Here is a 13,091-nt window from a genome sequence, read left to right as displayed (position 1 = left end):
CAACTAACGTACTTTTTAAATATATTTTTAGCACAATTTTAAACGTTTGGTCAGATGTCAGCAAATGAGGGAAATACAATCTATTGGACCTTGAAATCTAAAATTCGAAATGAAATGTATAAAAATTTCAAAATCAATCGGACCTTTTGAGCTACGCAGCTACATGTAGTGTCAATGGATATTTGAGAAATAGGAGCACCGTGAACAACAGGAGCAAACCATGAAAATTTGAACTCAAAACCACTGGTATATTATTAACATTTTTAATCAGTCTACATTAACTTAATATTGTGATATACCAATTACTGTTAAACGGATTGTAAATCAATATTTTACGATATGTGCTAGGCGAATATTGACTCAAACTCATTGTTGTAAAATGTCATAAAGCTACTTGTACCTATAGCAACTGGTACATCTTGATAACTCACCGGACTCGGTGTACTTTTTTTGTACATATGTACAACAATTACATAATTTCACACTATAATCATGTATGAGGTTTTTTCTCAGAACTTATATTGAACAACCAGCAGTGAAACATGAAAGTTGGTTCAAAGGCAAGTTATAGGATTTGATAGCAAACAAAAATTCCCAATGCATGCAGTGTCAGAATTACAATGCAAACATATCTAATATTCATTTCATAAATTTGAACCTTTGCAATTAAGTTATTTGAAATTCAATACCAACACGATAATATGTAAAAGAAATTTTTTAACGAAGCTTTAAACAGAATAAGGAGACCAATCAAAGTGTTCTTTTACAAGCACTCCAGCGTTTGACATGTTTTCCACTGCCAAATCTACAGGTGAGATTAACCCTTCTGTAGAGCTAGCACAAAGGTCGCAGTTCCTGGTCTCTCCAAACTGCATGTATGACTGCATACAGTCTCGACACCTTTTAACATAGTTGCTGTCTCTTGCTCCACATAAGCTCAAGTCTACAATAAACTGGACTGGGTCATTTACAAAGTTTTGACACAAAGCTGAGGAAGAAACTCGTACACAGCTGGTGGTTGTACATCCTCCAATTACGATAGTGTTGACTTTCTTCTCCAGCATACTTTTAACCCAAGATTCAGCCCCGTCTGCTTCCATGATGTTGGTGTCATATTTATAGACCACAGGATAATTTCTTTCTTCAAACAATCCCTTCACACTGCTGTGAAACGCTCTGTCTTTTGGATTGGTAAAGGGACACTGGGTCAGAAGCACAGGAACTGTAGGCAAGAGCGATTCAACTAGTTTCTTGCAATTCTCGAAAGACTCTTTTATACGCTGGACACTTACAGGTTTGGACCAGGAGCCCAAGACGAAAGAATGCTGAATGTCTATAAGAATAACTGCTATCTTGCCTACTGGCTTACTGTGAGTGAGTGAGGCACACATTTCACTAAACACTTGCTGTTCTTCTCAGTCAGTGGGCTCTAGAAAATCAACAAGAATAACTTTATTAATTCAATGCAGTTTTGTAACCTCATTCAGGGTTATGGGGCATCAGTTCATGTTGGGTGGCAGATCATTAAGAAATCTTGTATGCAAGGTGAAGGGCAGATTCTATATTAATAGTATAAATACAGAGATCTGATGTTACTTTATTAAAAGGAAAATCTCGTTATATACATAAAGAGATTTACATTACATACATGTTAAGTTTACAAAAATTATCATTTTTAAAGATAAATAATCTAAAAATGAAGCACTTTTAATTTGAACCTTTTGGTTTTCCATATACATCATCTTGTTTTAGAAGTGATAGCTGCATTGGAAATATAGAAATCTGTAATTGAAATAGTGAAATCTGTATTTCAGAGATATATCTGGTTAAGAACATATTATATCTCTGAAATGCAGAAATCTACTTCATTTGAAACAGATATACTTCTATCAAGAAATAAATATGCACAGCTACCAGGATTTGCCCTACACTTTGTAAACTTATTCCCTGGCACATAGCTTTTAAATGGTTGTGATCCCTACCCCTATGCTACAATGATTGGCCTTGTGATCTGCCTCCCCCTTGTTGATTAGTCTCTGGTTCATAACAAGGAAACATTTGAGATCCACGCCCTATCTGGCTGAACATGAAGAATTGGATATAGTAATGTATATTGCTCCTGGGGACTGTCCGGCCCTGTCCTAGAGATCTTGCTTTTAATGAGAACATTTGCCATAATTGCTACTGCATGCTAGTAAAAAAGTATGTCGATCGTTTCGTAGCATTCTTGTTTTTATTTCACTTTATTCCCCTTTTCCGTAATACAATTGTTACTCAAATGGGTAACTGTTACCCAAATGCAGGATTATTACCCATATGCGCCGTTGTGCCCAACCTGTTAATATAACATATATTTTGGGGTCTATGACAGGCGACCGATCAGAATTTTTGAGCCTGCGATTATGGTCAGTTTTAGCGGACTAACCGTCAATAGCCAACCACCATACAGGCCCTAATGGCCTCTTGTGTAATTGTCATTCCTAGTGATGTAAGGAACATTTTCACCGAGTATTAACCTAAAACCATAGAATGTGACAGAGGCTACACCCATGGCCACACACTGGATGTGGTCATAACGAGGGAAGATAACTCAGTCATTCATGGAGCTATTTCAGTGATTGATCCATGTCTAAGTGATGTAAAGGGGAACCAATCCGGTGATCATCTTGCTGTCCACACAACACTGAATTGTAGTAAGCCAGCTCGTATAAGGAAAGAAGTGAGCTTCCGGAAATTCCGCGAAATTTCAATACCAGATTTCAACAATGACATTCAGTCTTGTCCGCCCTTCAATCTACTGAAGGCGAGGTTGACGATCTTGTTGAAGCATACACATTTGGTATAGAAGCCCTTATAGAGAAACACGCACCTCTGCAAACTAAGGTGATAACTGTGAGACCAAATGCCCCGTGGTATAATGAAAATCTCCGCGTGGAAAAACAGAAACGTAGACAAGCAGAGAGACAGTGGCGACGGACCAAATTAACCATTCACCAACTGATTCATAGAGAGCAATGTCGGCTAGTTGGTTCACTGCTCTTTCAGTCAAAGAAGGCTTATTATTCGGAAAAAATCGAAGAATGTGGCAAGGATAAAAGACAACTTTTTAGACTCACCAAAAACCTAATGGGACAGAAAGGTGAAATTATCCTACCAAGCTGTAATTCTGAAAAAGACTTAGCAAGCAAGTTCAGTGATTACTTTCTGAATAAAATCAGCTCAATCAGGAAAAATATTACCGAAGTGAACACCTCTGCTGACATTGACATCTCTGTCATGACTGCTGACATTGCATTTGATGGGGAACCATTGACAAAGCTCTCACCAACAACCCAGGACGAGTTGCGCAACATTATCATGACCTCGCAATCGAAGTCCTGTGAGCTTGATCCACTGCCTACAGACCTATTAAAGCAATGTCTTGAAGCACTGCTTCCTTTGATTACCGCAATCATGAATAAATCATTGGTTGAGTCAAAGGTTCCATTATGTTTCAAGAAGGCACATGTCAGACCATTGTTAAAAAAGCCTGGAATGGACAAGGAGGAGTTGAAAAACTACCGCCCAGTTTCAAATCTGCCTTTTCTGTCTAAGATCTTGGAGAAGGTTGTGTCCCGGCGTTTAGAGGTTCATCTCCATGCAAACAGTCTCCATGACAACATGCAATCGGCCTACCGCATGGGACACTCTACTGAGACGGCCCTCCTACGTGTACATAGTGATATAGCTTCTGCATTGGATAACAAGTGCAGAGCGGTGCTTGTCATGCTGGACTTGTCAGCTGCATTTGACGTCATCGACCATGGCATACTTTATAAACGTCTGGAATACTCTTATGGAGTGACTGATACCGCACTATGCTGGATACAGTCATACCTGAGTGAACGACGACAGTGTGTTGCCATCGGATCTGCCACCTCACATGACAAAGTACTAGATTTCGGGGTTCCTCAAGGGTCGGTGTTAGGACCACGAAAATATTGTATGTACTCCAAACCGATTGGAGAGATTTGTCGTCGCCATAGCCTTCGCTATCATTGCTATGCTGATGACACACAAATTTACATGGTCATAAAACCACAGGACAGTTGGAATACAGTCTCAGAAAGTCTGGAAGCTTGTCTGACAGATATCAGTATCTGGATGAACGCCAACATGCTTAAACTTAATCAGGAAAAGACGGAACTAATCGTCTTTTCCCCAAAGTGTCAGCAAACAATGGCTCTCCAGCTCAAGGTTGGTGCCAGAACTATTGAGACTGTTCCAGCTGTTAAAAACCTAGGGGTATACTTTGACAGTTCTCTGAACATGGAGAAACAAGTGAACGCTATTGCCAAATCCTGTTACTACCAGATCAGGAACATCGGCTGTATTCGGCAGTTTCTAACTGCAGATGCATGCAAGATTTTGGTGCATTCACTTGTTACCTCTCGGTTGGATTATGGTAACGCCCTGCTCTGTGGTATATCTGACAAACTAACTAGTCGTCTGCAGAGGGTTCAGAACACTGCAGCACGGCTAGTTACTCGTACTCGAAAGAGAGAGCACATCACACCTGCGCTTTATTCGTTGCACTGGTTACCTGTACGATACAGGTCGCAGTACAAAATTCTGGTATACACATACAAGGCACTGAATGGAACAGCTCCTCAGTACCTACAGGAACTTGTTACCCTGTATCAGCCGTCAAGATCACTGCGGTCGGAGTCAGAATCTTTGTTGTGTGTCCCAAAATCTCGTACTGTGACCTACGGAAACAGATGCTTTGGGAGGGTTTCGGCTACGTTGTGGAATAGCTTACCATCTGCTATTAGGAAGTCGAATACCCTGGCCAAGTTCAAGAGGGACATAAAAACTCACCTCTTCACGTCTGCATTTTAGAATCTTTGCAAAGACGTCATGCTAATACCACCCTTTTATTTGTTCAATTATGTGCACATTGCTTGTTAAATGTATGAAAGTGATTGCAAGCCTTTGTTGTTTGTTTTCACAATTATAACCATTACTATTATCCATATGTTGTAAAGCGCCTTAGAGTAATTTTACAAATTATATAGGGCGCTATATAAATGTTGTATATTATTTTTATTATTATTATTAATGTCCATACATAGACTTGTTCAAGTCCCATAAATGACACCGTGATGAATTATGCAGCCATCCAGTATTGTAACTAAACAATAAAAAACTAGTTATTGCAGTAGTTAGTATATAATGTTATGTACCACGGACTTTGTTATTTTGCACTTACCCACATTAACTAGGACAGTGACATATATTTTAACTCATACATATGGTTCTGATTGGGTCGTGTTCTTTTTCAGCCTTTATGCCGGTACACAATCTTTTATAACAAGAGGCCCAAGGGCCTTAGCGGTCACCTGAGTTATATCATAGGTACTGGTAGCTTTATTTTATTGTTTAGATGTGATGTGGAAATCAGCATGTAAACTAAGTGAAATACAATACTTGTCATGTCATCAAAGGATAAGAATTTGAAAATATTGGTAAATGTTCCCTTTGGGGCCCCGCCCTAGCCCCTGGGGATGGGGCAGGAATCCCAATTTTCCAAAGTAATACTCTCATTCACCAAAGATGATTCTGACTAAGTTTGAGTAATTTTCTGCTGAAAATGGATAAAATATATACCCAAAAGTGTTATTTCCCTATATAAACTATAGTAAACTTTACCCCCTCCCCAAGGGAGAACGGATAGCTCGGGGGTCCTGAAATTTACAATTTAAATAAAGCCCCTGATGATCTTTCCATCCATGCAGAGAAAATGACTGTAATACCTCTGAGTCTGGAGAAGAAGATTTTTGAAATATTGGTTAATTTTCCCTTTTGTGCCCCGCCCTGCCCCTAGGGTTGGGGTAGGAATCCCAATTTTACAACTTTAAACCATCTTCCTCCTCCAAGGATGATTTTGACCAAGTAAAAATAATTTCTAACAGAAAATTGTCAAAATATACCCAAAAGTGTTATTTCCCTATATAAACTATAGTAAACTTTACCCCCTCCCCAAGGGAGAACGGATAGCTCGGGGGTCCTGAAATATCCAATTTAAATAAAACCCCTGATGATCTTTCCATCCATGCAGAGAAAATGACTGTAATACCTCTGAGTCTGGAGAAGAAGATTTTTGAAATATTGGTTAATTTTCCCTTTTGTGCCCCGCCCTGCCCCTAGGGTTGGGGTAGGAATCCCAATTTTACAATTTAAAACCATCACTCCTCCAAGGATGATTTTGACCAAGTAAAATTATTTCCAACAGAAAATTGTCAAAATATACCCAAAAGTGTTATTTCCCTATATAAACTATAGTAAACTTTACCCCCTCCCCAAGGGTGACCGGATAACTCGGGGGTCCCGAAATTTACAATTTAAATAAAGCCCCTGATGATCTTTCCATCCATGCAGAGAAAATGACTGTAATATCTCTGAGTCTGGAGAAGAAGATTTTTGTAAATATTGGTTAATTTTCCATTTTGGGCCCCGCCCTGGCCTCTAGGGTTGGGGTAGGAATCCCAATTTTACAATTTAAAACCATCTTCCTCCTCCAAGGATGATTCTGACCAAGTAAGAATAATTTCCAATTTGGTATCCTCATCTACCAAGGATGATTCTGACCAAGTTTGAAAAAATTCCATCCACTGGTTCTTGAGGAGGAGTTGATTATGTAAAAGTTTACGCACGACGCACGACGCACGACGGACGACGGACGACGACGGACGGAAAGTGATTGGAATAGGTCACTTGAGCAAAGCTCAGGTGACCTAAAAATAGATATAATATGTTACAACAGAAACCTATATTGTCTCGTATCGGATATCATATATATGGCATTCTGGAGAGCAGGTGATCGGGCATCTGCAAGCTCTCTTTCATGCCCTAGACCAGATATATTAGTAGACTTATAAAATTACATACTTGTGCCATAGGCTGTAATCAATAAAATAATGCTGTTAATAGAATGATTCAAAATATGAAGTGATTAACCATATATTGGAATTTTAGCAATCAAATAGTGTATTAACTTTAAATGTTACTTGCCAATAGCATGGGCAAGTGGTTGGACCAACCCCTATACCGAACAAACTCTAAGACTGCTAATACATTAATGTACAGTAATTGATTGGCATGTACCCATATGTAAGTTAAAACCAAAAACAAATTGAAATAAATAAGATAGTAACAAGTGTATCCTGCTTTGAATAGTTAAAATATTATACAAATGATACATTTAAACAAATTGATTTTTGCTTCTTGCAGAAGAGAGTTGTTGGCTGGGCCAATCCCGACCAAACTCTCAGACTGCATAGAAAGTAACAATATAGTATAATTTGATAACAGCGTTTATATATGATAACATTTGAATTAAGACGTAATAGAGTATAACACAAACACATTTTTTTTTATAAAATTGATTTTAATGATAGTGAAGTCTAAGAAAACTTAATTTGTGACTTAATAATAAAATTGAAAGAAAATACCAAACAATGTTTTTGAGGTGCAATCACACGTGTTATTATTAGTTACAGCCATCTTCTAAGTGACATTCACACGAGCTATTATTAATGACAGTCATCTTCCAAGTTACAATCACGCGTGCTATTATTGGTTACAATCATCTTCCAAGTTACAATCACACGTGTTATTATTGGTTACAATCCCAAGTTACAATCACACGTGTTATTATTGGTTACAGCCATCTTCCAAGTTACAATCACACGTGTTATTATTAGTTACAATCATCTTCCAAGTTACAATCACACGTGTTATTATTGGTTACAATCACAAGTTACAATCACACGTGTTATTATTGGTTACAATCCCAAGTTACAATCGCACGTGTTATTATTGGTTACAATCATCTTCCAAGTTACAATCACATGTGTTATTATCAGTTACAATCATCTTCCAAGTTAAAATCACACGTGTTATTATTGGTTACAATCCCAAGTTACAATCACACGTGTTATTATTGGTTACAATCACCTTCCAAGTTACAATCACACGTGTTATTATTGGTTACAATCCCAAGTTACAATCACACGTGTTATTATTGGTTACAATCACAAGTTACAATCACACGTGTTATTATTGGTTACAATCCCAAGTTCCAATCACACGTGTTATTATTGGTTACAGCCATCTTCCAAGTTACAATCACACGTGTTATTATAAGTTACCATCATCTTCCAAGTTACAATCACACGTGCTATTATTAGTTACAGTCATCTTCCAATCTGATTAAAATCATCTGTTACATGAATCCGGCTGAACAGATGTTCAGGCGTGAACAGATGTTCAGGCGTAGTACGAAGTTAACGAAGCCATGTAACATATGATTTTAATCAGATTGAGTCATCTTCCAAGTTACAATGGGGAGAGTTCTGGAGGGTATTTTAGTCCCCTTTGTTTTCTGTAGTACTGAGCACGGTTCACAGTATATACCCTTAGTCTTCTTCCAGTAATTGCTTCCATCAACAGGTTGATGCTTCTGCAATGTATTTTACACACGACATGACTGGTACAGTTAAAATAAGTTTGTAGGTTAAAACCTGGATAACAGAAGCTCGAAGGGTTTCAGAGCTTCGTAACTCTGGCCTTGAAGGCCGAGAGTGTGGCTGTATCTGGGATGTCTGGTGCTAGGGCGTTCCAGTCACGTACAGTTCTGGGGAAGAAAGACATCTTTCTTGAATCAGTCCTGTAGGAAAGGAGTTGGAAGGATCAGTATTAGTGTTTCTGGCAAGTCGTCTTGGTGGTAGCATTCTGTTTTCTTTACTGATGGCAACCATACCTCTGTCTACCTTGTATATCATCACTAATATAGATTCCTTCCTCCTTTCTTGTCACCCGAGCATATGACACTGGACGTGTTCCGATAACAGTTCGTGACATACCTCGCAGCTCTTCTCTGGATGTGTTCAATGCTGTTGATGTTGTTCTGTGTGTACGGATCCCATGCAGAGGATGCATATTCCAGTAAAGGTCTATAACCAGGCCGTTGTATGCTAGTGTCTTGATCTGGGTAGATGTAGCCTTCAGATTTTTCCGTAGGAAGCCCAGGGTTCTGTTCGCCTTCCCTGTTATCTTCTTAACGTGGGTGTCCCATTTAAGGTTGTTGGATATGGTGACACCTAGGTAGGGGCTGTGTTGACCTCCTGCAGATAGTTGCCCTGTAAGTGATAGCTGATCTTGATTGGGTTTCTCTTGTTGGTGAGTCTAAGGATGTTACACTTGTCGGGATGGAATTTCATGCACCATAACCGTTCCCATTTGGTCAGCTTGTCGATTTCCTAATGTAATGGTGAGATAGGCTTCATGGTGTCATCCGCGAAGGGATGTAATAGATAAAGAGACTCGGTCCTAGGACGGAGCCCTGGGGGACTGTGGAGTCGACACCCAAGATGGAGCTCTCACCTTCAACGACGACAGTTTGTGTTCTTCCAGCCAGCAGGTTCTCGATCCAGGAGTTGATTTTTCTGCATATCCCGTATTTACTGAGTTTGTGGATGAGGAAACTGTGGTTGACCTTTTCGAAGGCTTTCCTAAAGTTCATTATGCGTATGTCAGTGTGCTGGCCTGCGGTTTGTATCCTCGATATCCAAGGTTTACGCTCACTTTCACTCTCTGCTTTTTGAAGCAAAATTGAAGGCACGCGGCTAGCTATTTCATTGGTGTCAGGTAAAAAAGCCTGACCAATCACTAGGCTGATACTTGTCATTTGAAGATTACAGAGGAGCGACACCCGACTTCAAAGCATTTCTATTTTACCGTTACACGACTGCAAGATTCTATTGATGTACATTGTACATCAAAGGATAAAACTAGTCTTCTCATCTCATCCACAAGGTACCGCAGATTAAGCCTTCGATTTAGCTATGAAATATTCCAGTGGTGCAGAAAGCGAAAGTAAGCGTAACCCCTGGATATCGAGAAGGTTGTTGATGATGTCATCCACATGATCTGCCCTTTCTGAAGCCATGTTGTCTATCATAGAAGATGTTGTTTCTTTCTCCGTGAGTCATGATGGTTGAGGTCAGGATGTGCTCCATGGTTTTGCAGCAGACAGTGGTGAGGGAAATTGTCCTGTAATTTGATGCATCATACTTATGTCCCTTCTTGAAGGTGGGGGTTACATAGCAGTGCGCAAGTGTTCCGGTATCACACCTGCTGTTGCTACCCTCTTTACTACAATTATCTATCATTTAAAATTAACAATAATCCACTTAACTTTGAGATTTCTTATAAATGAAGGCATTTCACACACCTCTTCATCTGTTTCAAAAGTAGTTTTTAACTATTTTGTTTTCTATCTTTTTGGCATCTAGCATCATCGGCAAGTCCAAGAAGGACGAGACAGCTGTATGGTGCAGTGTAAATCAGGTTTGGCATATGCTTTATGTACAACTTTTAAAGTTGCAATCACAAGTTTATGTGTCACGTTCATATTCCTAGACTAATCCCATAACATGAGAGGCCGCTGGTCGTTTTTTTTCTATCGGATATGATTTTGATGACTGCGACCTGTTACACGGCGCCTGTCAAAAGTTGTTCGCCGTGTAAAACCTCTGTTGGAGTAATTCCTAGACCTGCAAAACCGGACAATTTTATTTTTTGGTTGTGTGCGTGTTTCTTTGTTTGCGTTGTGTTGTTGTTTTTGCTGGTTACAATGGGTTTTTACACACATCATTAAAAAGATTGCCGGTTTCATTTGAAACACATCTGAGTGAGGCAAATAACCGAGCAGGTTTGCCCCCCGCCCCCGACTCCCTCCAAAACTTGCTACAGACCACGTATGTAATGTATGTAACAGTTGTCGGAGACTTGAGGTCTGTTTATTTATGGGAAAAAAAATCTGGTTTGTTTTTAAATGCAACATAAATCCTGGCGGACCAGCAAATTAAAAGGCAGCATCAGATTACCAGGTCCGACCTTATTTCATAAATGAACAACTCTGGTTCATCCGGTCCAAGCGTTCCGATCGCAGTTACTACGGAAGCAGCCTTGATCTTAGCTTCCTTTCCACTCTCCCATCCCTAGCTGTGTTGTTTCTAGTGTCTTGTTCAGGTCTCGTCATCCAGATGGCTAATTGACCTTTTTTTCTACGTACATTACGGCCCATCTACTCCATCTGGCGCAGTCAGTGTACCCACCAAACGGGAGGTAGAAGGATATCTTGAGGAAACAAGACATCCCTTTGGAATACAGAAAGCAAGTGGAAAAAAGATACGGGAGTCGACAAGGAAAAGGACCGCATCCGAACAAACCCTCACAAGTTCTCGACATTTCGTTGAGGAATGAGAAAAAAGGTTAGGTGCACGCACAGGGGCATGGATCGCTTTACTTGTAATATTAAAAAAAGGGTCTCCTATACTAATAAATACAAAGGGATATAACGACAGACTGAAATCCGTTACCCCCTTTTCTCTTTCAGCTCGTGCAAATCACAAATCTTTGTCCATATTGGATATACCTCGGTTGAATATTGAAGACAAATGATTTAATTTATTTACAAAATGAAACCATTATTACGACTGTCTGACACATAGTTATCCACTGACACCGCTTTAAAGTCTCAATTACACCGTTAAATTGCGACCGAACCAAATTCTATACTCACGAGAAATGACCAAGTTTCACGGATAAACTCGAGAAATATATCCAAGGAATGGTTTAAATCCTAATTTAATATCCTCAATCCAATACATGTGTTGCCCGCTTCGCTGAAATACTACTCCTCAAAAAAGATGGCGCCTACTACTACTGTGTAATGCAGGTGTGCGAGGGGGAAAACCCGATATACCACTTGTCATGTGTAGAAACTGATCGACGAAGTATTTCAGAGAAGTGGGCAACACATGTATTGGATTGAGGATATTAAATAAGGATTTAAACCATTCCTTGGATATATTTCTCGAGTTTATCCGTGAAACTTGGTCATTTCTCGTGAGTATAGAATTTGGTTCGGTCGCAATTTAACGGTGTAATTGCGACTTTAAAGCGGTGTCAGTGGATAACTATATGTCAGACAGTCGTAATAATGGTTTCATTTTGTAAATAAATCATTTGTCTTCAATATTCAACCGAGGTATATCCAATATGGACAAATATTTGTGATTGACACGAGCTGAAAGAGAAAAGGGAGTAACGGATTTCAGTCTGTCGTTATATCCCTTTGTATTTATTAGTATAGGAGACCCTTTTTTAATATTACAAGTAAAGCGATCAAAGCCCCTGTGGGTGCATGTAGCTAATCAGAAGGTCGAATAAAGAAGAGATAAACTTCATCTGGAGACGACAAATTCAGAGGCAGAAATTAATACGCCGTCAAGAGAGAGTCATCGAGTACCAACCACAAAAGAATCAACATTTCAATCAGATCATCCTCGATATCCAGGGCTTAAGCTCACTTTCGCTCTCTACACCCCTGGAATAGCATAGCAAAATCGAAGGCTCAGTGTGAATCGCCTTGTGGATGAGACAAGAAAACTAGTTCGATCCTTTGATGTACATCAAAAGAATCTCGTGGTCACGTAACGGTAAAATATGACAGGCTTTGAAGTCAGGCACCGCTCCTTTGTAATCTTCAAAGAACAGGTATCAGCCTAGCGATTGGTCAGTGTTTTTTTTACCTTCTTGGTGCCTTCAATTTTGCTATGACATATTCAAGGGTGTAGAGAGCGAAAGTGAGCACAACCCCAGGATGTCGAGGATGCCATTAGATATGAAGGGGAATTGTCACAGGTTTAGAGTTTTGGTCCCTGGTAACCGGAAACGATTAACTGACTTTGAAAAAAAAAACTTATAGTAAAAAAAAACATTTTTCTACCGTTTTCATGATAATTTCAACAATCTGGATGGTCACGGAAGTAGTGAAGAAGGGAAAAAAACATGATAATCCTAACTCCTTTGACGACTGTGCAGACTCAATAATGTCTGGAGGAAGGACATAATTTTGTCAACCTTTTCGGACTGGCCGAATGACAAACCATGTTCATGTAAAAGGACTATACAAATGTATGCAGAAATTTGTCTCCTGATTTACGTTCAATTTGCACTCAGTTTATATTATCTACTGACCA

The 13,091-nt window shown here is 39.4% G+C and overlaps 1 protein-coding gene across 1 annotated transcript; it reads right to left on the bottom strand.

The window, feature by feature from the left end:
• Positions 1 to 257: 257 nt before the first annotated feature.
• On the bottom strand, positions 258 to 11,785 carry LOC110443402. Its single transcript, XM_021487603.1, has 2 exons — positions 11,630 to 11,785; positions 258 to 1,429 (listed from the first exon to the last, which is right to left on the bottom strand). Exon 2 carries the CDS (start codon positions 1,389 to 1,391, stop codon positions 729 to 731), a length of 663 nt encoding a protein of 220 aa, XP_021343278.1. The 5' UTR covers positions 1,392 to 1,429; positions 11,630 to 11,785; the 3' UTR covers positions 258 to 728.
• Between the last annotated feature and the right edge of the window lie 1,306 nt (positions 11,786 to 13,091).

Source organism: Mizuhopecten yessoensis, unplaced genomic scaffold, assembly GCF_002113885.1.
Source record: "Mizuhopecten yessoensis strain PY_sf001 unplaced genomic scaffold, ASM211388v2 scaffold716345, whole genome shotgun sequence".
NCBI lineage: Eukaryota > Metazoa > Mollusca > Bivalvia > Pectinida > Pectinidae > Mizuhopecten > Mizuhopecten yessoensis.
The sequence above is the reverse complement of the archived record's forward strand: the minus strand, read 5'-3'. Positions and strand labels throughout refer to the sequence as shown.

Coding starts and splice junctions, on each gene's coding strand:
- LOC110443402 (XM_021487603.1), bottom strand. CDS start 1,391: ATGTGTGCCTCACTCACTCACAGTAAGCCAGTAGGCAAGATAGCAGTT.